The following is a 23,892-nucleotide window of genomic DNA, read 5'->3' as shown; positions in this document are numbered from 1 at the left end:
AGAAGCATGGGAGAATAGCAAAGTAGAAGGATCCAGAGGGTCCTAGAAACCTACAAGTAGAACATTATGATAGGCAGATTTGGGCCCAGGGTCCCGCTCAAACTAAGGCACCAGCCAAGGACAATACAGGCGGTAAACTTCAAACCCCTCCCCAGATCTAGCCAATGGTCAGAACATTCTCCACAGTTGAGTGGAGAGTGGGATATGACTTTCTCATGTACTCTGGTGCCTCACATTTGACCATGTCCCCTGAAGGGGGAGACCTGGTGGCACTCAGAGGAAGGACAGCAGATTACCAAAAAGAGACTTTATACCCTATGAGCATATACAGGGGGAGGTAATCCCCCTCAGGAACAGTAATAGGGAAGGGGAATAATGGGAAAATAGGAGGGAGGGAAGAATGGGAGGATACAAGGGATGGGATAACCATTGAGAGTGCAGGTACAGACCGGTGGCACAGCTCTTGCCTGGCACGCACAAGGCCCTGGTGGCTGTCTCCACCATCACAAACAAATAATAACAATAAAAGCTAGGGTTAAAGAAAGGAGTCTTCACACAGTTGAGGGGACTGCCAAAGGGTACAATCTGTGAGGCAGTCGGTCTGGTAATTCTTTAAACACAGCTAAACAAATCACACATTTTGGCATTATATTAAATTATATACCAAGGAGAAATAAAAAGCGTATCTGCATAAAACTTAAGCATGAATATTTAGACAGCTGTGTACAGAAGAGCCCCAAACTAAAACAACAAAAATGTCCATCAGCAAATGGGTGGATAAATAAAATATGGAATGTCCATGCCATGGACTGTCACTTGGTGATAAAAAGAAAAGGCCACATGTGTAGGTGCCCATGCACACGTGTAGGTGCACATCTGTACCGACTACTCAGTCGACTGAAGCAGGAAGACCTTGAGTTTGAAGCTCATTTGAGCTAACTAGTGAGTTCCAGACCCACCTGGGCTCCACAAGAAGACCATGTCTCAAGGGGGGGAAAAAAAAGGCAGTCATTTAAAGACCACCTATTCTATGTCTTATTTATTTAAAAATGTCCAGAATAGCTGGGCGTGGTGGCGCATGCCTTTAGTCCCAGCACTCGAGAGAGAGAGAGGCAGGCGGATCTCTCTGAGTTCCAGGCCAGCCTGGTCTACAAAGCGAGTCCAGGACATCCAAGGCTAACACAAAGAAACTCTGTCTCAAACAAAACAAAACAAAACAAAAATGTCCAGAATAGACAATATCATTTGCTTAGGGACTTGGACAGGAAGAATTGAGGAGAAATGTGGGGTGACTGTTGATTTGGAGTTTCTTTACAGGATAAAACTGTTCTAAAACTTACTGTGATTATAATTACGAAATAATGTCAATACATTCAAACACAGTGTTGGGGGCTAGAGAGATAACTCAATGGTTTGTTTTGTTTTCAGATAGGGTCTCTCTATGTGACACAGGCTGATGTTGAACTTGTCAGACCACACCCTGTAAGAAAACCTAGTTAATAAATTGTGTGTGTGTGTGTGTGTGTGTGTGTGTGTGTGTGTGTGTGTGTGTGTGTACGTACACATCCCGTTCTATCAGACTTGCTTCTTCAGAGAACCCTAACATATGATCTGCTTTCTGGTCTCCAAGAGCACCCACAGACACATATGCATATACCCACACACATACACACGTAGCTAATGGTGACAGGCAACATGGAAGCTTACCTGTCAGAGATATTGTAGCCTTCATTCACAGTCACTGCTTTGTACTTCACACTACCCTTGGTCCGCTCCAGCTCCCAGCACCAGTCTTTCGCTGTGTCAAACATTACAGTATGGTTCCTGGGATCAGTAGCTAAGAAAACAAAATGAGTATGACAGTAACATCTTTGCATGATGCTGCTATCTGTCCATGTGGGCACACCCGCTCTGAACCTAATTTATTACACTGAGTCTATTTTTATCAAGGAGAATAAATTCACAGCTCAACTGGTCCACATTTCTCCATCTTCTGTCACTAATAAAAATTATAATGCGGACTTTATTCAAATGTGCATTACACTTATTCATGCTGTGTCTGAGAGGAGAATGGCATATCTGTCACAGTGCACAATGGTTGAGCAGAGGACACCTTGCAGGTGGCGCTGGGGATTAAACTGGATTGACAGGTCTGGAGGTGATGCTTTTTTACCTGCTGAGCCATCCCGCTGGCCCACACTGACTATATCCAACAGGAAGGGGACTGTTCTGTTCTTAAAGATTTGCTTTCATTATTTTATGTGCATATGTGTGCATCTGTTTCTGTATGCCAAGAGTGTGTGTGAACCTGTGGGGTCCAGGAAATGGTGCTGGAGTTACGGACAGTTGCAAGCCACCCAATATGGGTCCTGACAACTGAACTTGGGTCCTCGGGGAAAGCAACAAGTGCTCTTAACTGCTAAGCCATCCCTCCAGGCCTACAAAAGCTATTCTTGCTCCATGCCTTACAAAGTAATTTCTAACTCCGTTCTCAGTCATCTGCCCACACGATACTTTACATAAAACAAAACCCTGTGAAACACTGAAAGATGGGCTTGGCACAAAAGCTAAGAAATGAAGTATTTTAGCCCTACCACATGTGTACGACATGGCCCCCTGGTTAGAATGGCATGTCAGGCTCTGGACTGCAAATCCTTCTTCAGCTTGTGACACACTGCCTGCAGGAGGCCTGCCCAGGACGGCACTTGGTTACTGAAGGCCATAAACAGATCAGAGCGTCACAGTGAGGAAAGTGGCCAATAGCCACGGCCTGCATCATGGTGACAGGAACTTTGGCTACTAAATCAGCACTGTTAGAACAGAATGTCCAGAAGCACTGTCCAAAGCTCAGCAGAAATGGCCGTGGCCTTTTTCCAAGTCATCACTGATTGCTGGAAGTGCATGCACATCAAAAAACCCAAACTTCCTGGAAAAAAAGCAAGTGTTTGCTAAAACCACCCCAGCTACTTCTGTTAAATAAAATAATATTACAGTAAAGGTAGCTAGAACAATGACAATAATTAGTAAGTTGAATATTCCTAATCTAAAAATTATGGGAAAAAATCTGAAACTTCTTTACTGTCAATGTGATATCACAAGTGGAAAATACCACACCTGACCTGTCAGTCAAAACACAAGCACATTAAAAATACTGTGCAAGTGGGACAAAAAGATGGCTCTGTGGTTAAGAGCATTGGCTACTCTACCAGACTACACGAGTCCAATTTCTAGGACCCACATGGCAGCTCCTAACTGCCTGTAACTCCAGTCTCAGGGAATCCAGTGTCCTCGTCTAGAACAAGCACATATGTGGTGCATACATTCATGCAAGCAAACAATCATACACATAAAAACAAATACATCTAAAAATATATTATATAAGATAGGAATGGTACTCATATCTATAATGTCCACGTTTAGAAGGCTAAAGTAGAATCTTGAGTTTGAGGGTAGCCTGAGCCACATACATGTTGGAACCTGCCTCAAAATAACACCATAGACAAACAGATACCATGTCTATCTATGTAGCCTAAAATACTAGGCTGACGGAGAAAGCTCAGTTGGTAATGTGCTTGCCTTTCAAGCATGAAGACCTAAGTTTAGTTCAGGCGGGTGCTTGTATTCTCAGCACTAAGCAGGTAGAGAAGGAATGATCAAACTATAAAGCTTGAATTAACAAAACCATACTCAAACACTAATAGCCACTGCACAGTGGTGGCAAACACCTTTAATCCCAGCACTTGGAAGGCAGAGGCAGGCAGATCTCTGAGTTTGAGGCGAGCCTAGACTATAGACTGAACTCTAGGGCTGCTAGGGCTACACAAAGAAACCCTGCCTTGAAAAACAAAAACAAAAACTAATGGCCAATTAGTGTCTATTAGTTACAACCTTTACTATCCAATGAAGGTTAGGAGGAAGAACAGAAAGGCAGAAATATAATAAAGGTTCTATGTATTCTGGGTGCCTGGCACAAAACAAACAAACACTGGAGAGCCGTGAAACTGTCCTGGCAAGAACCAGACTAAAACATCAGGATCAGTGGTGCACACCTTTGACCTCAGCATCAAGAACATAAGAGATGATAGGCTGCATCTCTGAGTTTGAGGCCGGCCTGTGAGTTCCAGGCCAGCCAAGGTTACATAGTAAGACCCTGTCTTTAACAACAACAGTTTTAAAATTAAGATGTGTGGGAAATGTACTAATTTTTCAAAGATGAATCAAGAGACGCTTATATATAATTAGTCAACACCACCAAAACTGTGCATCAGCACCCCGGCCAGAAACAGAATAAAAAGAGGTGCGGGATTTCTAAAAATGGAGATGATTATTTCTCAAGTGTGAGCCCGATAGATGTTTATATAAACTGTGGTAATCAATAACAACAAAAAGCCATGCTTGTATCTCCCATGCTGTCGTGACGTTTCATCTACAAAATAAAGATCTGTCTATAACAAAGATGAACATCAAGGACATATTTCCCCCTTCGGCTTAGTAATACTAATGTGAATATAATTGTTAAACATAGCCCACCATTAAGGATAGGTACTTTTTTTTCTTTGAAACAGGTCTCTGTGTATAGCCCTGGTGGGCCTGAAACCTGGTACCTAAAGTAGGCTGGCACTGAACTCTCAGAGATCCACCTGCCTTTGCCTCCTAGTATTGGGTACAAGTATGTGACACCATGCCCAGAAAACAGGCACTTTGATTCTCAACTAGCTCTCATAAAATGGATGCATCCTATATGCCATGAATTTACTATTTAATACTCTTCAAAAGAGAGGCATTAACACTGCTGGTTTTGTTTATTTGTTTGTTTGTTTTCTGAGACAGGGTTTCTCTGTGTAGCCTTGGCTGACTTGAATTTTAGACAGAGAAACCCTGTCTAAAAACAACAACCAACCAACCAACCAACCAACCAACAGATATATAAAATGAGAAAACACAAACACACAAGGCATTCAGAACCCTAAATAGGCATCACTAAGGAAGAGCGTCTCCATAGCCATGCAGTCAAGATGTTAGAAAAGCAAAGAAGTAGCTAGAGAGATGGATGGGTTAAGGGCTCAGTATACAAGCATGAGGACATGAGGTCGGACCACTAGCACCTACTTAAAAGCTGGGCTGGGTGTAATGGCCACCACCTTAAATCCTAACAGAAGCAGGGAGATCTATCTCTGGGAGGCTGAGGCCAGCCTATCTCCACAGCAAGCTCCAGCACAGCAAGGACTACATAGAGAGCCCTGTCTCAGAAAACAAAAACAAACAAGAAAAGCCAGGTAGGCACACCAGCATACATCTGTAAGGAGGGGAGCAAACCTAACTGGATCCCTGAACCTCACTGGCCAGTTGGCTTAGTCAATAAGTTCTAGGTTCAATGAGAGATTCTGTCTCAAAAACTGAAGTGGAGAGGAACTATAGAAAACACTCAATATCAACCTCTGGCCTGGACATGAGTGTACATGCACACCTACATGAACATATACATACAAAACACACACACACACACACACACACACACACACACACACACACACAGAATCCACTTAACAATAACCAACAAGAACAGAAACAACAACAACAGGCATAATGGCTCATACCTATAATCCCAACATTTGAGAGGTCAAAGCAGGAGCGTCCACTAGTTGGAGGCTACCTTGTGCTACATAGTGAGTCCTAAGCCAGGCTGGACTATAAGTGAGACCATGTCTCAAAAATTTATACAGACAGACAGACAGACACATACACACAGAATAAAACATTATTAAAAGCTCTAAGGGGAAAAGGCTAATTCACCTACGAAGGCTAGCAACCAAAATAACATCGGCAACCCTAAAATCCAGGAAAGCATAGAGCAATATACTCAAGTGCTGAAAGTAAGTAATTACCAACCTAAATTGCTATAAATAGCAAAGCTATCTTTTAGGACTGACAGAGAAATAAGGATATTTCAGGACAAAAACTAAGGCAACCATGATGACCAGCACAAGGTCAAAATCATAGTAGTACATAAAGGAATACTGTCATGACAGCAGTGCATGGACAAAGGAGAGCACGTAAGGAACTCACCACACCAACACACTACACTAGCACAGCCCTACTACTAACAGCAGAAAGACTCAGCAAACAGCAATCCACCCAACCAGAAAAGCAAGCAAGACAATTACTAGAATTAGTAAGTGCCTCTCAATAGTAACTTTAAGTGTAAATGGCCTCAACTCCCCAAAAATTTAAAAAATGAAAGATGCAAACAGGCTAAATATGTTTTAAAAGCAGCTCCAGGGACTGGAGAGATAGCTTTAGCAATTAAGAAAAAGTGCTGCTCTTCCAAAGGACCCATGGTTGGTTCTCATCACCCATGACAGTTGACTCACAAACACCTGTAACTCCAGCTCCAGACAGACCTGATGCCTCTGGTCTCCTCAGGCAACACTCACAAAACAGCACCTACACATAATTTAAAATAATGAAAAATAACAGATCCAATCACCTACCATCTCCAGAGAACAATTCACCAGCACAGACTGAAAATTAAAGGCCAAAAGAAGCTGTGGTAACTATTCTGAGGTATACTTGAACCCAAGTAAGGACAGAGAAGGAAGGCCACTATATAGTAATAAAGGAAACAATTCATCGAGAAGACGTAAAATAGTAATATATGTGTGCCAAATGCTAGGGCTCTTGATTTTTTTTTTTTTTTTTTTTAAATGTATACAGTATTCTGTCTGCATGTGTGCCTGCAGGCCAGAAGGGGGCACCAGATCTCATTATAAATTGTTGTGAGCCACCATGTGGTTACTGGGAATTGAACTCAGGACCTCTGGAAGAGTAGCCAGTGCTCTTAACCTCTGAGCCATCTCTCCAGCCCCGCTCAATTTCATGAAACATAAAATAGTAGACACATAGTGCCAAACGCTAGGACTCTCAATTTCATAAAGCAATCACTAATGGGCATTAAAGTCCAATAGGTCCTGATAACACTGGGCTACTTCAATAGCCCCATCTCATATCTGGATCAGTCATCCAAACTCAGAATGAGGAAAACTATACCATAGATCGAATGGATCTAACGGATAGCTACAGAATATTCTACCCAATAAAAACCGAGTACACCTTATTCTTCTCAGCAGCCTAGAGAGCTTCCTCTCAAACACACCTAATATATGCTCTAGGATGCAAAGGAAGTCTTAGCAAATACAAAAGAATTGAAACTGTTTCTTGTCCTCATCAGACCATAGTGAATAAATCTAGAAATCAACAGCAAGAGAAATTACAAATACTTAAGAGACTGGACCACACACTCCTGAGTGGCCAATGAGTAATTGAAGAAATCAGGGAAAAATTAGAATGCAGGCTGGGAAGACTGTTCAATCAGTAAAGTGCCTTTTTTACAAGCAAAAGGACCCAAGTATGTTCCCCACAGCATGCATAAAGGTGGTGCACACCTTTAGTCATAGCACTCAGGAGGCAGAGGCAGTCAGATTTACATGAGTTCAAGACCAGCCTACTCTACTAATAAGTTCCAGGATACCAGGACTATACAGAAAAGCCCTGTCTCAAAACAAAACAAACAAACCCAGCCAGGTGTGATGGCATGCACTTGGAATCCTAGCATTGGAAAGACCAGAAGGCAGGGACAGGTAGACCCATGGGGCTTGCTGGCCACCTAGCCTAGGATGCTTAGTGAGTTCCAGGCCACCCGGAACTAGAGATCTGTCTAAAAAAGACAGGGAAGAAAGAAAGGGGAATAAAATGTAGACAGTGCTTGAGGAATGACACCAAAAATTTTTATTCTTTCATCTCAATCATTCATAAGTCCTAGAATGTATCACTTTCTCTGAAACCCCAGTACATCTCCAAGACTAATGCCAGCTCTTAGCAGCCACACTCTAGCTGGAGTACGGCTCACTCCCTCTGCCAACAAAGCGGACTTCCTTGGCAGAACACATCACTCTGCCACCTCCTTTCATTTTTATAGTCTTAGTCTGCTTACCCCTACCTTCCACAGGGTCAGGCCCACAGCAAGCATTCAACAGATGCTTACTAAATGAGCGGTTGGTTGGTGCAGTCCAAAAGCTTTCTATGCATGTGCTCTTAATCTTAAATAAGCCAACCAGGTGTCTGTGACATGGGGACCAGGGTCACGAAGCACCCACTTCATATGACAGTGATGGGCAGAGTGAACATACTCAAGAAAGAGATGCCTAGGAAGAAGCAAACACCTAAAAACACATCCATGCTGGATGCTGTTCTGCTTGTTTTAAATTACATTCACTTGTTTGTGTTGTGTGTGTGTGCACGTGTGGAGGAGAGCAGAGCTCAGAGGACCTGGTGTTCTCCTTCTGCCATGTGGCCCTGGGACTGAACTCAGGTCACAGGCCCTTTACCTGATGAGCATCTCAGCCTTGTTCTCAAACTGGGAAACACTAAGAATTTTAAATGATATTCTCATTCTTCTCTGTCTCTCTCTGTCTCTCTGTCTCTCTCTCTCTCTCCACACACACACACACACACACACACACACACACACACACACACACACACACACTGTCACTATGTGTGTACTAGTAGGTCTGCATGTTTTCCCTTATCAAGCCAGACCACTGGAGTGCTTTTTCTTATGAACAAATGTCCTGTTTTCCCCAAATATCTACTGAATATTATTCTCTACTTCAAACTTTAAAGAATATATGGCATCCTCTAGAATTGTAAATAAACCCTACATAAATTATATTTATGTAGAAAAAGAACCTAGAGACAAATAAGGTTAAATCACTTCAATGTCTTTCAATTGTTTTGCATTTCCAATATACTATTGATTTTACCTTTTTTAATTCAGAAAAAATAAATTTCATCTGCATGTGTGCGTGCACATGTGGGTGCCAGAGGTAGACCCCAGGTGTCTTCTTCTATTGCTCAACAACTTACTTTTGAGACAGAGTCCCTCACTGCATCTAGACCTTGCTCTCTCAGCTAGGGTGCGAGAGCTGGCTGGCTGGGAAGCTCCCACAGGTTACTTGTTCTACCTCCGGTACTGTAGCTCAGGCACGTGCCAGCACCTGTCTTTTGTATGCATGCCAGGGGCTCAAACTCAAGTCCTTGTGCCAGGGCAGCAAGCATTTTCATAAGAAGTAACCACACAAACAGTTCATTGCAACATGGAAGCAAACAGACCTAAAAGGCAAGTTAAGCAAAGATCACACGAAAAAGAAAAAAGAAATCTCTAAATGAGTAGTATGTTAGATGCTTGCAGCCAAATACGCGCTGTCATCTGGGGAGTGTCCTGGCTAGTTTTATGTCCATGTGACACAAGCTAGAGTCACCTGAAAGGAGGAAGCCTCAACTGACAAAATACCTCCATGAGATCAGGCAAGCATTTAATGCATTTTTTTAATTAGGCAGAAGACCCAGCCCATTGTGGGTGGTGCCATCCCTGGAGTGCTGGCCCTGGTTCTATAAAAAAGCAGGCTGAGCAAGCCATGGGAAGCAAGCCAGTAAGCGGCACTATTCCATGGCCTCTGGCTCCAGGTTCCAGCTCTGCTTGACTTCCTGTCCTGACTTCCTTCATTGATGGACGATGTGAAAGTGTAAGCCAAACAAACCCTTTCCTCCCAGCTTGCTTTTGGTCATGGTGTTTCATCACAGCGACAGTCACACTAACTAAGGCGGGGGGTTGGGGAGGGGGGCGGTGGTGCAGACACTGTGGGAGATTGGACCTTCTTGAAGGAAGCAAGTCACAGGTGTATCTCTGGAGAAAGCAGGTCGCTAGAGTGTGTCTTTGAAGGCTATGTCTTGTCTCTGTTCCTTCTTCTTTTTCTACTCCCTGTCCTTTACCATGAGGTGAGCAACCTCCTCTCCATGAGTACACGGGCCAAGAAACCATGGAGTGAACCCTCTCTGGCAAATATTTGGTCATAGTGATACACACTCACTGAGGCGGGGTTTCCCTTCCTGATTACAGGCGAGAATGGAAAGGAACCTTCTGGGGGTGGGGACATTTTACCAGGAGTCCCAGAGACCCAGGCAGGAAGTTCCTGAGCTTGCGGTCAGCTTGGCCTATAGGAGAGACAAAACCAAAGCTAAACAGGAAGGATCCTGAGTGCTGTGCCGTGATGGCTCAGAAGGCACTTACCTGTGCTGCGCACAGTGGCGGCGGCTGCTGCATAGGAAAACAGAAACAGTCTTTTCAGCAGTAACGGAGACTGGGTGTGATGGATGATGCCACTGACAATCTAGAGAAGAAAAGGACCAATGGATACAGTTATGCTTCTGATAGATCAACACTAACAAAGGTAGGAGCCAACTTATCTTTCTCCATCACACTAATGGGGCTCTAGGGACAACACCACAGCCCTTGCTGAAGCTGGATCTATGAGCTAACGCTTGGAATAGTGCCAGAGCAACAGAACACTATTTTGTCATGCTTTCTAAGAGCCCTGGATTTCTAGGGAAATTCTAAAACAGTCTGATGTCCCAAAAACCAAGAGTTAAAATTCTCAACTGCCCTATTAGGTCAGGTCCTAACTCACAACTGACATCTGACACTAAGCAAGATTCTTTTAGCTGACTCACCGTGGCTGCTCTGGACAGTGAAGGAAAGAGGCTAGGAAGGAGCTTGTTAGTAGTGCGCATGCCTAGCTTGCACAAAGCCCTAGCAGCTCATGCCTATAGTCAGAGCGCTCAGGAGGTAGAGGGAGGAGGAGCAAAGCTTCAAGGTCCTTCCCAGATACAGAGAACATTCAAGGCCAGCCTGTGCTACGCAAGACCTTGTCTCAAAGGGAAAAAAAGAAAGTAGGAAAAGAAATCAGTCTACTGTGCTGTTTATTGTGTTAATCAAAAGTATGTTTGGATAAATAATTAAAATAACTTTTCAAAAGGAAATGCTTTGTTTCTTGGGGAATTTTCTCTATCTATAGCCTTCTTTGCCGCCACAGAATAGATACTACAATCACACTTCCTGTTCTAACTGAAGGAAAATTAGGGCATTACCCACAGCGTGCATAACTCATAGCAGATAAGACAGTATAAGCAAACTGGCTTCTTGTTCAGCTTGCCGTAACTGAGCACTATGAGGGGCAAGACCTTCAGTCTCAACAAGACAAACCTAGGAAATTGTAATGAATTGCAGCAAACTTGTACAGCATTTCCAGACCATAACAACTTGCTGTGACCACCAAGAAATGATGCTTAACGTTCAGCGGTGCACCTGGTAACCTGACTTTGCCCGTGTGACCTGTGTTCCCAGGGCCACAGCCAACTGCTACCTTATAGAGGTAAACACACAGACTCTTAGGAGTTGGGAGTCAGCACTCCTACTTTAGACAGACTGTCACAGGAAGAGGACCAGCCTTAGCATTCCCAAGTGAACCCTGACCTCACCCATCATCTTCCAGGACCATGAACTGAAGGAGTCAAGGAAGCAAATGCCAAGTCAATGCAGTCATGCTTGCCCCAACTATCTCTCACATACTAATCCAAGATGAGGTTACAGCTGACTTCAGCTTCGAAAAGTAAAAGGCTCCCTTCCACCTTCAGGCAATATAAGCAAACCCTACAGTCAGTGGGGGAAACCTGACGGGAAATAAACCTAAAAATACATGCAACTAGTTACCCTTTTGACTTCCTCTTCCTTTGTGTACCTCAGACAAAAGTGGAGCACCCGCAGATCTTTGCAGTGGATAACAAGCTTCTCGGGGTATTTCTTCAGTTGTCCAAACAGAGGTTTTTTTTTCTCATCAAACACTACAGATCAATGACGAAATCATGAGTAGAAATGAATGTTACAAGGCAACAAATTAGTGCTAAAGAAACAGATAGACTGTTAGCACCTAAGGCAGAAGTCCCTCACAGCACGATTCTTTTTTGTTTGCTTTGTTTCAGGTTTTTTTTTGGGGGGGGGGGGGGAGTAGTTTGTTTAGTTTTTGGTCTCTTTCAAAACAGGGTTTCTCTGTGTAGTCCTGGCTGTCCTGGAACTCACTCAGCCTTGGCCTCGAGCTCTGAGATCCACCTTGCCTCTGCCTCCAAAGTCCTAGCCACATCTCACTCCCAGCAGGATTCTGTTTTTCTTTTCTTTTCTTTTCTTTTGTTTTTTGGGGTTTTTGTTTTGTTTTGTTTTTTTTGTTTTGTTTTGTTTTTCAAGACAGGGTTTCTCTGTGTAGCCTTGGCTGTTCCAGACTCACTTTGTAGACCAGGCTGGCCTCAGACTCAGAGATTCACCTGCCTCCCTGAGTGCTGAGATTACAGCCATGTGCCACCATGGCCAGCTCCTAGCCGGATTCTTTATTCCTCTGGAGTAAGTCTTAGACTCAAATGGACAAACCAGATTCCAAAAGCCTAAAGAAGACTCGGCTTTGATGGGCCTGAAAAATGGCTGAGCATCTATTAATGAGTGCCTGCTCTTTCAGAGGACCAAACTGCAGCTTCCAATATCCATGTAAGCAGTTCATAACTGCCTGTAACTCCAGTTCCTGGGAACTGGGGAGACACACACACACACACACACACACACACATACACACACACAAACACACACACACACTGAGTCTGGGGAGATAGCGGTGAAAAGCACTTGTTGCTCTTGCAGAAGAGAGGGTTTGTTTCCAGTATCCACATGGAGGAGGCTCACACCCATCTCTAAGTCCAGTTCCAGGAGCTCCAACTCGCTCCTTACAGGCCCCAGGCATGCATGAGGTACATAGAGGTATAGGCAAACACTCAAATACATGACATTTAAAAGTAAGTATTTAAGAGAGAAAAGCTGCAAACCCGAAAAGGTTGAGACCACAAAGAATGGAGAGTGCTGGTGTGTATTTTCATGCTCAACAACTCCTACATTTGTGACTAGAGCCTCTGCTGACATTCCCTTCCCTGGTCCAGAGACCGGAGTCACTCAGCACCTACTGGTGTTTTGAATACCATAGATGACTGGACACTTTCTGAAAATACCCTAAACCCCAAAATAGAGAACAGAAAACAGAATGAAGTTTGGAAGGACAGTCTTATTAAGTCAACAGAAAAGACATCCCAATGTTATACAATCAAGCTTTTTTGGTGGGGGCAGGGGTGGGGTTTCTGTCCTGGAACTCACTCTATAAATCAGGCTAGCTTTAAATTCAGAGATCCACTTGCCTCTGCCTCCTGGGATTACAGGTGCTCAACCCCATGTCTGGATCAAGCTTTTCTTTTCCTTTTATAAACAATAAGCTTCTCTCCTTTAAACTTTCATTGTGTGTACTCACTGTACACGGCACTAAGTTTTCTGAGGACACTGCCATGTAAGCCTATGTGGGCCACGCACAGCCCCATTACCTGCAGATGACGAGCCGTGCCTGATCAACATCTACCACAGAGCAGGTTTATGTGGAGTATTAGAAAAGACAGGCTGGGTGAGGAGGCTTACACGTGAGAACTCAGCACTCAGGAAGACGAGCCAGAGGCAAGAAGATCGTATGGTTGAGGCTAGTGGGCAACACTAAAACAAACAAACAAACAAAACTGTCTCAAGAAGAAGAAGAAGAAGAAGAAGAAGAAGAAGAAGAAGAAGAAGAAGAAGAAGAAGAAGAAGAAGAAGAGAAGAAGAAGAAGAAGAAGCAGCAGCAGCAGCAGCAGCAGCAGAAACAGCAGCAACCACCGCCACCCAATGTGGTGGCACACGCCTTTAATTTCAACACTCAGGAGGCAGAGGCAGGGGGATCTTCATGAAGTTGAGACCAGCCTGGCCTACACAGCGAGTCCAGGACAGCCAAGGCCAAACAGAGAAACCCTGTCTCAAAAAAAAAAAGAAAGAAAGAAGGAAAAAAAAAGCAAGCAGAGAGGAGAGTGAGTGACATGGTGCAGTGGGTACAGAGGCTTGCCATTAGGCTTGATGACCCAGGTTTGGTCCCCAGGACCCACAGGGTGGAAGGCTGTCCTCTGACCTCCACATGCATGCTCACACAAACACACAACACACACACACACACCTTAAAAAGAAAAAAGAATAGGACAGAGAAGAGGACCCAAACCCAGCTTGGTTCACTTCTACCCAAATGACCCAGTGTGAGCTACTTCATGCTGCACTTACCATTCACAAAGCTGCTTTACAAAGTAACTTGTGTAACACAGTTTAATAGACTGTAAATGTCATCACTATTGCTATACATTGAGGCAGGCAAAGCAGCAAGAGGAGAAACTCACCTCCATAAATCTGATCCACACAGTGGAGGGGAACATCATTCACTCCTACGATCTTATTCTTAAACTGAGTTTCCTATAAAGAAAAAAAAAAAAAAATCAAAAGGAAATAACCGTGACTCTTTTCTTTTTCTTTCTTTCTTTCTTTTTTTTTTTTTTTTTTTTTTTTTTAAGCTCAGAGCAAAGCACTGTTCTCCAGTGTTCAGTGAGAGAAACTGAGAACGGCATCCACACCGTGAGTGCCAGTGTTTCAAGCCAGGAAGTATATGCCATTTCTGGGCTGCACCCAGGAAATACACGGTGCCACTGAAAACCAAGAGAGGAAGCGACAGTATTTCTGCACACAAACGCAAACAGGTGAACAACAACACTCCCTGGAGAGCTTTGGAAAACACTGAAGAAGTCACGGTTTTGGCAAAGCTGCCTTTGCTCAGGACTAGGAGCCAAGGCCTGCAACAGACAGCAGTGCAGGCGGCCTGCCTTGAAGGCAGCAATACTGCCGCTTCATAGGAAGCAACGAAGTCCAGGGCAGCTGGCACACGGGGAGGCAGCGGCCTCCTGGGTTTCCACCAAGATGCAGAGCTGTCTCTCCCCTACTGGCCACTCCTAAGTAAACGCAGGTCTCACAGTGACCCTTGCAACTAGGTTTAGATCAGAAAGCACCCATACTCAGAGGCTGTACTCTGATCAGTTTCACTATGGCCCTCAGTTCCCAAATCTGTGAAAATGCTCAGCAGAGAGGAAACACGAAGAACTATGTAAGTGAGAGGCTATTCGAACAAGTGACTCACTCGCTGTGCTGAAAACACTGAATACAGAAGAAATCTGAGGGTGTCAACGTCTAAGGGCAAAAGCAAGGGAGCCCTAAGGCCCAGGTGGCCCACCTGGTGAAAGGCACACGCCCCTAAGGTCGAGAGCAGACCTCTGATAGGACAGGTCTGCCTTTTGTTTGTGTGGAGAAGAGGGAGCCGCTGCTGGGAGAACAGTGGCGTCTCAGCTATATTTCCCTACCACTTAGCACACTTACTTACCCCGCCATTATCCAAGGCCGAGTCTTCATCCCCCAAGAAGGCAATCTTGAAGTCAGTGCAGACCAGCCTCCCATAGATGCCACGCTGACAGCAATCTTCCTGCACGTACTTCAGGACTGTGCTGGCCTCACAAAGCAGCTGTTCACCTGAAGGAAACCAGAGCAAGCTCTCCTCAGGGGCCTCAGGGAATGCACAGAATGTGAGCGCTATGGTTTTCGCTGTTTATGTAAGGACAAACACACAGTACAGCTCAGTGCTTGGCAGCAGCTCACCCCAGAGGGACGGGAACTGCAAACTGAGGAAAGAAAGTGAAGCAGGGAAGAGAGAGCAAAATGCCTCCGAGACATCTGCATGCTGGGATTTCTCTGACCTCTCACCCTGATAACGGCAGTTTCCACACATCTAATAATGATCTCAAAGCTCTTCTCTTTCCTTTGTTTGGAGACAGGTTCTCACATATTACACAGACTGGCTTTGAGCTCCCTTTGTAGCCTGGGCTGGCCTTAATTTACAGGAACCCTTCTGCCTAGGCCTTCCGAGTGCTGGGATTAGTTTTGCATCCCTGCACCTGGCTTGCAGCCAACTTCTCCAGTGTTTTCATTACTTTGGCCCAGCGGGAATCCCACAGCAATGGTACTGTAAGTAGAGCAATGGCAGGCAGGTTGGCCAGCGGGGCACTTTTTCCTGTGTAAGCCAGAGTCTCCAGGCAGCTTCCTCAGATGACAAGGGTGCTAAAGCCTTCCATAACTCCTGTGTCTCCTCCTGGCTCCCACGTTGGAGTATGAGAGGGAAAAGGGAGTCCTGGGGGCGGGGGTTGGATGGTCTCTCTTTTCGAGTTCAAAACATTCCCTCTTGATGTGCCACCTCCTCAGCCCACAGGAGAAGCCCAGACTCTAAAACACACTAGGGCTGGGAACTAGGTAAGCATCATCTGCTCTCTGGACACAAAGAAACCCTGCTGGTGTCTGGGTGAGGGCAGGCAAGAACACGTGGGAAACATCCCGCAGACAGCCATCTTCCTCACAGGGCTATCCTCTGACTTTCTTCACCTTTGAATTCACCCATTGGCTAAAACTTCATTTAAGCTAGCTTCCAACATGAAGATAAAGAATAAGCTACAGAGTTCGAGGCCAGCCTGGTCTACAAAAGCAAGACGGAAAAACCCTGTCTCAAAAAAACAAACCAAACAAAAACAACAACAACAACAAAGAATAAGCTACAAAGTGAGTCCATAACAGCTAGGGATACACAGAGAAACCCAGTTGAAAAAAACATGTTTAGGCCATCATTTTTTTTTTTTTAAAGGCCTTTGAAATTTAAAAACATCATTTAAAAGTCTAAAATAAAAAATCAGGTGTCTTTGTTACAGAGAAATATACATTAAATACACAAGAAAATCAAAAACCTTTTGAAACTGGATGTAGCATGTACACCTGCGAGCCATATTCAGAAGACAGAGGCAGAAATACATCCCAGGCCAGCCCGAGCTTTACAAAACCTAGTTTCAAAATAAACAAAACCCTTGTTAAAAAAAAAAAAAAGGATCCTGGATTGGGGAAAAAAATGGAAAAAAAGAACACACAGTTAACAAGACCGCCCACATAAGATGGAGCTATACCATCAAGAGGTCTCTGTTCTTGAACTCAGAGGTAATTAAAATTTAACATGAGCTTAGCCACTCTCCTCTGTCTCAAACACAGTCAACCAAGCCAGGCTCCTTCATAATGAATGACTTCAGAGCAGAGCCCAAGGGCCCCAGCATCTCTGGGACCTGTGCTGAAATACACCCGCAGCCAGACAGGGGAAGCCCACGATGGACGGCGGCAGCAGGAAGCACATGCAGATTCTAAGATTCTTCCAAGGACTAGGACTTTCTTGACTGGAGACCAGAAAAACTGGGTGAAGCCAAGTAGGACACCCTCAAAAAGGTCCCATTGGATTGTAAGGACTTCCCACTGTTTCCACCAGGTTGGAGGAAAAGGAAACAAAAGAAATTCTTTCCAAATGTTGTAACACCCAGAGCCAGGTGTGTACTCACTCAAAACCTTGACATCTTTGTTATGATACACTATTACTGCTACGTGACGGAGGAAGAAAACAAAGGAGTTTATACACAGCCACACTAGGGAATGATGTAATCTATCTTTGGCCTTGAGCTATATGTGAGATATGATGTTAACATGACCGTTACCTGGCAACAAGTGAAGAGTGACTTCCTCTTTCTCTGTTACTTCCTTTTCATTTGTGTGAATTTCCTAAAAATAAATAAATAACCAAATAAGCACAAGAGCAAAAGATTTTAAGGGCTCAAAATAACATGCTTTCAAAAGACACATTAAACTATCACCTATACTCAGAAACGTTGTGTTGATTTAACAAGCTACTGTTATTACAGTTATTTATTTATTGTCAGTGTATACACATGCAAGCACAAGTACGTGTGTGTGTGTGTGTGTGTGTGTGTGTGTGTGTGTGTGTGTGTGTTCATGCTCACACACACACGCGCAGGTCAGAGGACAACTAGAGGAGGCTGGTTCTTTAGGCTTGGTAGCAAGTACATCTCTCCACTGAATTATCTCGCTGGCCTTTAACAAGTGACTTTTCAGATATATGTCTAGGGGCTAGAGCTATTCCCTAGCATGATACAGCCCTGGATTCCATCCTTACCATTGAAAACAAAAGCAATCAAAGCACAACTGATGTGGTGAGATGCCTCTCTCAGTGAAGTGCGCACTGCACAAGTAGGGGACATGCACTCTGTCACCTGCACCCATGTAAAAGCTAGAACAGACATGCACCTACAGTGCTGAGAAGGCAGAGGCAGGAGGCCCCAGGCTTCCTGGCTAGCTAATCTAAGCAAACAGGTAGGCCCAGGTTTAGGGAGAAACTGTCTCAGAAAAGAACATAGAGTCGGGCGTGGTGGTGCACGCCTTTAATCCCAGCGCTCGGGAGGCAGAGGCAGGCGGATCTCTGAGTTCCAGGCCAGTCTGGTCTACAAGTAAATCCAGGACAGTCAAGGCTACACAGAGAAACTGTGTCTTGAAACACCAAAAAAAAAAAAAAAAAAAAAAAAAAAAAAAAAAGGGGGGGGGGGGGGGGGTGGGTGGATAAAATGGACGGCAACTAAAGAAGGCACTCAATGTCAACTTGTGGCCTCCACAAGTGCACAACACACGCACCTGCATACATATGTACATATATAAACAGGATGTGTACACCTGTAACTCCAGCACTCAGGAGGTGGGGGCAGGAGGATCAAGGTAACAAACTGTCTTTCCGGCAGTGACACCTCCCTACGAGAATATGCCTTTCCAGAAGAGAAGAGGAAACACAAAAAACGTGCCTGGTGCAGAGCCCCGATTTCTATTTTATGGATGTCAAGTGCCCAGGATGCTATAAAATCACCACGGTCTTTAGCCATGCATGCCCAAATGGTAGTCTTGTGTGTTGGCTGCTCCACTGTTCTCTGTCAGCCTACAGGTGGGAAAGCAAGGCTGACAAAAGGATGCTCTTTTAGGAGGAAGCAGCACTCAAAGTACCTAATTCAAGATGAGGAGGAAACTACCCCAATAAACACATTTTGGAAAAAAAGAAAGAAAGAAATTGAATTTAAGGTCATTCTTGTCTATATAGCAAATGTGAGGCCAGCTTGGGCTACGTGAGCCTCTGTCTTAAAAAAATAAAACTAGGGAGTGAATGGTTTAGTGGGCAAAAACACTTGCTACCATTCCTGACGACGTGATTCCCAAGACTGTGCAGTAGAAGAAAATTGGGCCCACAAGTTGTTCTCTGACTTTCTTTTTTGTTTACTTTTTCTTTTTGTTTGTTTGGGTTTTGTTGTTTTTGTTGTTTTCTTGTTTTGCGAGACAGGGTTTCTCTGTGTAGCCTTGGTTGTCCTAGACTCAGTTTGTAGACCAGGCTGGCCTCGAACTCAGAGATCTGCCCGCCTCTGCTTTCCCGAGTGCTGGGAGTATAGGCGTACGGCACCCTGCTGGCTTGACATTCTTAGTGTCATCACATGATAATGAACAGACACTAAGTAAATAAATATAATTTTTAAATATGAAAACAAAATGTGTTTTTATGACAGGGTGTGGTGGTCCTGACTGTAATCCCAGCACTTGGATGGTTGAGGCAGGGGAGCAGGAGGTCAAGGTTATCCTTGGCTACAAAGTGAGTTCCAGGCCAACCTGATCTATATAAAACCCTGTCTCAAAAAACAGTAAAATTAAAGTAAATAAACAAATATCTTTAAATAAAGGCAGACAGAAAATCCCAGTCAGTTTTAGCGATAGTGACTGTATTAGGAAGGCAATGGTAGGAGTCCCTTTTATGAAGGAACAAGTGGAAGGACACCTAGACAGAGCGACACAGGTCAGACAGCGTCAGGGAGAAGTATGAGACTTGTCAGAGAAGGAGCCCCTCTCTCCAAAGAAAGCCAAGGGTTGAAAGCCAACGGGGCTGTTTCTTCTTAGGAAAAACTGTCTCTCTATAAAGACAAACATAGGCAGTAGTCAGTGCAGCTCCAACTACTCTAAGCAGCACACTAGGTTAGGGCTCAGTAAAGACACCAGACACTCACTGTCCACTCTAAGTTTCTTAAAACCACAAACTGTGGTCATGGTTGCAACCACCTCTAGGGGGTACCAAGACCTGGCTCAGTGTCACTGTTTCTCAATAAATACATCCTCAGATCCCTCTTTTGTGCTCAGCATTTACTGGACGTTCAGAGATATCTGTAAACTTTAATGAGAGACTTAGCAGAAACACTTGTTAACGTAACAAAGAGACTAGACCTCCGAGGAGTCGGCCAAGCCATCTAAGTATTATTGGCTTAGTAACCAAATGCCTAACCTCAAACACACCTGGTTCCCAATGCTTGCTCCAGAGGAACAGGGATTTTTAAGTTTCAAGCAGTGTGAGCTACACAGTAAAGTCTAGGTCAGCCAGAGGTGCAGAGAAAGAGCCAGCCAAGGACAGATGGACAGAAGTCAGGAACCATGGGAAGAGAAAGGGGAGAAGGATAGGAGGGAGGGAAGGAGGGAACAGGCTGGACTGGTGGAGGAAGCCCATGAGGCCTGTCACTCAAGAGGCTGAGGCAGGATAGAAAGTTCAAGGCCAGTCTGGGAAACCTAAGGAAACTGTCTCCAACTAAACAGGAAAAAGAGGGCTGGGCTTGCAGTACAGTTCACTGTAAGACCACCTCCCTATTAATCCCAGCACGCAGGAGGCAGAGGCAGGTGGATTGATGTGAGTTCGAGGCCAGCCTGGTCTACAAAGCAAGTCCAGAACAGCCAAGGCTACACAGAGAGACCCTGTCTCGAAAAACAAAAACAAACAAGTAAAAAAGAGCACCTCCCTAGCATGGGAGATGCTTTGTGAGGTGCAATGCCTAATACAGCAAAAAAGAAAAGAAAAAAAACAAAAACAGGACAGAGACACATAATAAATGATAGCTATAGGGATAATGAATCAGTCAATACATGACTGGAAAATGCTAAAAGACCTGACAGTTTTGTCAGCAAATAAACTGGGTTTATTTAATTTTACTTAGGTAAAAGGCTATGGGTAGAATAAGAGTCTGACTTTGTTAATTCATATTGAACTAAGGTTTACGAATAAACCTGGTTTCTTTCTCAGCACAATTATCATTTGTATACAGGAAGGCCACTGACTTTTTTGAGTTAATTTTGTATCTAGCCACTTTGCTGAAGGTGTTTATCAGCTGTAGGAATTCTATGGTGGAATTTTGGCAGTCACTTATGTACACTATCATATCATTTGTGAATAGGGATAATTTGACTTCCTCCTTTCCCATTTGGATCCCCTTGATCCCTTTTGTTATCTTATTGCCCTGGCTAGAACTTCAAGAAAGTGGGCAACCTTGTCTGGTTCCTGGTTGTAGAGGAATTTCCTTGAATTTCTCTCTAATTACTGTTGGCTATTGGCTTGCTGTATATAGCCTTTATTATGTTTAGGTATGTACCTTGTATCCCTGATCTCTCCAACACTTTAAACATGAATAGGTGTTGGATTTTGTTAAATGTTAAGTGCTTTTTCTGCATCTAAGTAGATGATCATTTTTTTTTTCTTTCAGTTTGTTTATATGGTGGATTACACTGATGGATTTCTGTATATTGAACCATCCCTCAACACCTGGAATGAAGCCATCTTGGTCAAGGTGAATGATATCTTTGATGTGTTCTTAGATTTGGTTTGCGAGTATTTTTGCATCAATGTTCATAAGAGAAATTGGTCTGAAATTCTCTTTCTTTGCTGGGTCTTGGTGAGGTTTAAGTATCACAGTGACTGTGGCCTCATAGAATTAATTTGGTAATGTTCCATCCATTTCTATTTTGTGGAGTAGCTTGAAGAGTATCGATATTAGCTCTTCTTTGAAGGTCTGGTAGATTTGATAGGCTGTGATCATATGGTGGGGGAGGAGGTCCCCTTCTTTCATAGACCTAGGGGAGGGGAATAGGATGAAAGAATGTGGGGGAACAGGAAGATACAAGCGAGGGGAAAACAATTGAGATGTAATCTGAATAAATTACTTAAATAAATTAATTAAAAAAATAAACCTGGATGCAGTAGAGGCAGTGCTAGAGCCCAGGCAGTGCTAGAGTCCAGGCAGTGCTAGAGCCCAGGCAGTACTTGAGCCCAGGCAGTGCTAGAGCCCAGGCAGTGCTTGAGCCTAGGCAGTGTTAGAGCCCAGGCAGTGCTTGAGCCCAGGCAGTGCTAGAGCCCAGGCAGTGCTAGAGCAGAGGCAGTGCTAGAGCCCAGGCAGTGCTAGAGCCCAGGCAGTGCTAGAGCAGAGGCAGTGCTAGAGCCCAGGCAGTGCTAGAGCCCAGGCAGTGTTAGAGCCCAGGCAGTGTTAGAGCCCAGGCAGTGCTTGAGCCCAGGCAGTGCTTGAGCCCAGGCAGTGCTAGAGCCCAGGCAGTGCTTGAGCCCAGGCAGTGCTTGAGCCCAGGCAGTGCTAGAGCACAGGCAGTGCTAGAGCCCAGGCAGTGTTAGAGCCCAGGCAGTGCTAGAGCCCAGGCAGTGCTTGAGCCCAGGCAGTGCTAGAGCCCAGGCAGTGCTAGAGCAGAGGCAGTGCTAGAGCCCAGGCAGTGCTAGAGCCCAGGCAGTGCTAGAGCCCAGGCAGTGCTAGAGCAGAGGCAGTGCTAGAGCCCAGGCAGTGCTAGAGCCCAGGCAGTGTGAGAGCCCAGGCAGTGTGAGAGCCCAGGCAGTGCTAGAGCCCAGGCAGTGCTAGAGCAGAGGCAGTGCTAGAGCCCAGGCAGTGTGAGAGCCCAGGCAGTGCTAGAGCCCAGGCAGTGTGAGAGCCCAGGCAGTGTTAGAGCTTACTCTGTAGTCCAGCCTAGCCTTGAACTCAGAAATCTGCCTGCCTCTGCCTTCCCAGTGATGGGATAAAAAACATGGGCTACACTGCTGATGAGACCCTTTCAAGATAGCCTCGTTTGCAGCCTGGTCTGCAAAGTAAGTCCAGGGCAGCCAAGGCTATACAGAGAAACCTTGTCTCGAAAAGCAAAACAAAAACAAAAACAAGAAAATAGCCTCTTTTGGAGGAAAATATGATTTCCATCTCAGGAGATGCCACAAATCTTATCCTTCTCAAACTTAGGGTGTATTACCAGTCCTGGGAGCCTGTTAGGGGTGGCTAAATCTGATACAATGTTTAGGGGTTGAGCAAGCTATTCATGTACAGTGAGTATTGGTAATTTGGGAATTCTCACTCAGAGTTTTCATTCTGTCACTGGCAAAGAACTACATTAAAGCACAATTATTTTTGTTAGTTTTTTTTGGGGGGGGGGTTGGTTTTTCAAGACAGGGTTTCTTTATGTTGCCTTTGCTGTCCTGGACTCGCTTCTTTATAGACCAGGCTATCACCAAACTCACAGAGATCCACCTTCCTCTGCCTCCCAAGCACTGGGATTAAAGGCATGCACCACCATGCCCAGCTATTTTTGTCAGGTTTTATCATCTCTCTCTGCATGGAGCAGGCTGGGTGAGGACTGCCCTGCTATAACCACCAGAAGTGTCCTGCCTTCTTATGTAGCCCACGTCGGCCTGGAACTCAGGATTCTCTTGCCTCAGCCTCCTGACTGCAGACATTACTGGTGTGCACCACTATGCCAGGTGTGAAATTCTTTCTTTAATTGAGAGAAACCTTGTAGCATTCACTACAATCCCAAAGTCCCTTTCCCCAGACACTGTTCCAGTTCCCAGCTTCTTGGGGGAACCACTTCTTCCTACTAAGGGCAAGAGGAGTGATACACAAACACAGGCGGACTGCCTCTCCTAGTAACTTCTCTGAAAGGCTCAGAGATGCTAGTCAAGCTGGCGCCTCAACTGCAGACTGGAGAATTAGGCCACAAGCATGGGGAGGCAGAGGAAGGTGCTCGATGGAAAGGGGCGGGCACAGACGAGCTATATGGGGGTGGGGCAGAAGGGTTAATGGGGGTGGGGCACAGAGCAGTTACACGGGGCGGGGAGCACAGAGGAGCTACAGACACAGCTCTCAGAAGCTGGCAGCTCTCTGACTCACACCTGTGTCACCACCAACAATTCCCTTGTTGGCACACATCTGTCACAGTGGAATTATGTTTACTGTCAAAACGCTAACTCTGGTCAACTTTGTAACAGTGAGAAGCCACAGATGACTGGACTCACACCACCCAATGCATCAACAGTA

General features: G+C 44.8%; 1 protein-coding gene and 1 pseudogene across 2 annotated transcripts in view; one reads left to right on the top strand and one right to left on the bottom strand.

The window, feature by feature from the left end:
- Window positions 1-23,892, bottom strand: part of Mtmr12 (myotubularin related protein 12) — a 75,105-nt gene that overhangs the window by 25,811 nt on the left and 25,402 nt on the right. The window contains exons 2-7 of one of the 2 annotated variants that reach the window (XM_051150983.1): window positions 17,392-17,455; window positions 15,201-15,346; window positions 14,173-14,245; window positions 11,609-11,739; window positions 10,130-10,229; window positions 1,708-1,837 (exon numbers count right to left, since the gene is read on the bottom strand). In XM_051150983.1, the coding sequence (XP_051006940.1) occupies window positions 1,708-1,837; window positions 10,130-10,229; window positions 11,609-11,739; window positions 14,173-14,245; window positions 15,201-15,346; window positions 17,392-17,455 (644 nt within the window). Of the gene's footprint in view, window positions 1-1,707; window positions 1,838-10,129; window positions 10,230-11,608; window positions 11,740-14,172; window positions 14,246-15,200; window positions 15,347-17,391; window positions 17,456-23,892 lie in introns of those variants that run through there. The other variant, XM_051150982.1, reaches the window with a different exon arrangement.
- Window positions 18,571-18,862, top strand: LOC127193549 (40S ribosomal protein S27-like; annotated as a pseudogene).

The sequence above is a fragment of the Acomys russatus genome, chromosome 9 (genome assembly GCF_903995435.1).
Source record: "Acomys russatus chromosome 9, mAcoRus1.1, whole genome shotgun sequence".
Taxonomy (NCBI): Eukaryota; Metazoa; Chordata; class Mammalia; order Rodentia; family Muridae; genus Acomys; species Acomys russatus.
This window is presented reverse-complemented; position numbering and strand designations above follow the sequence as displayed.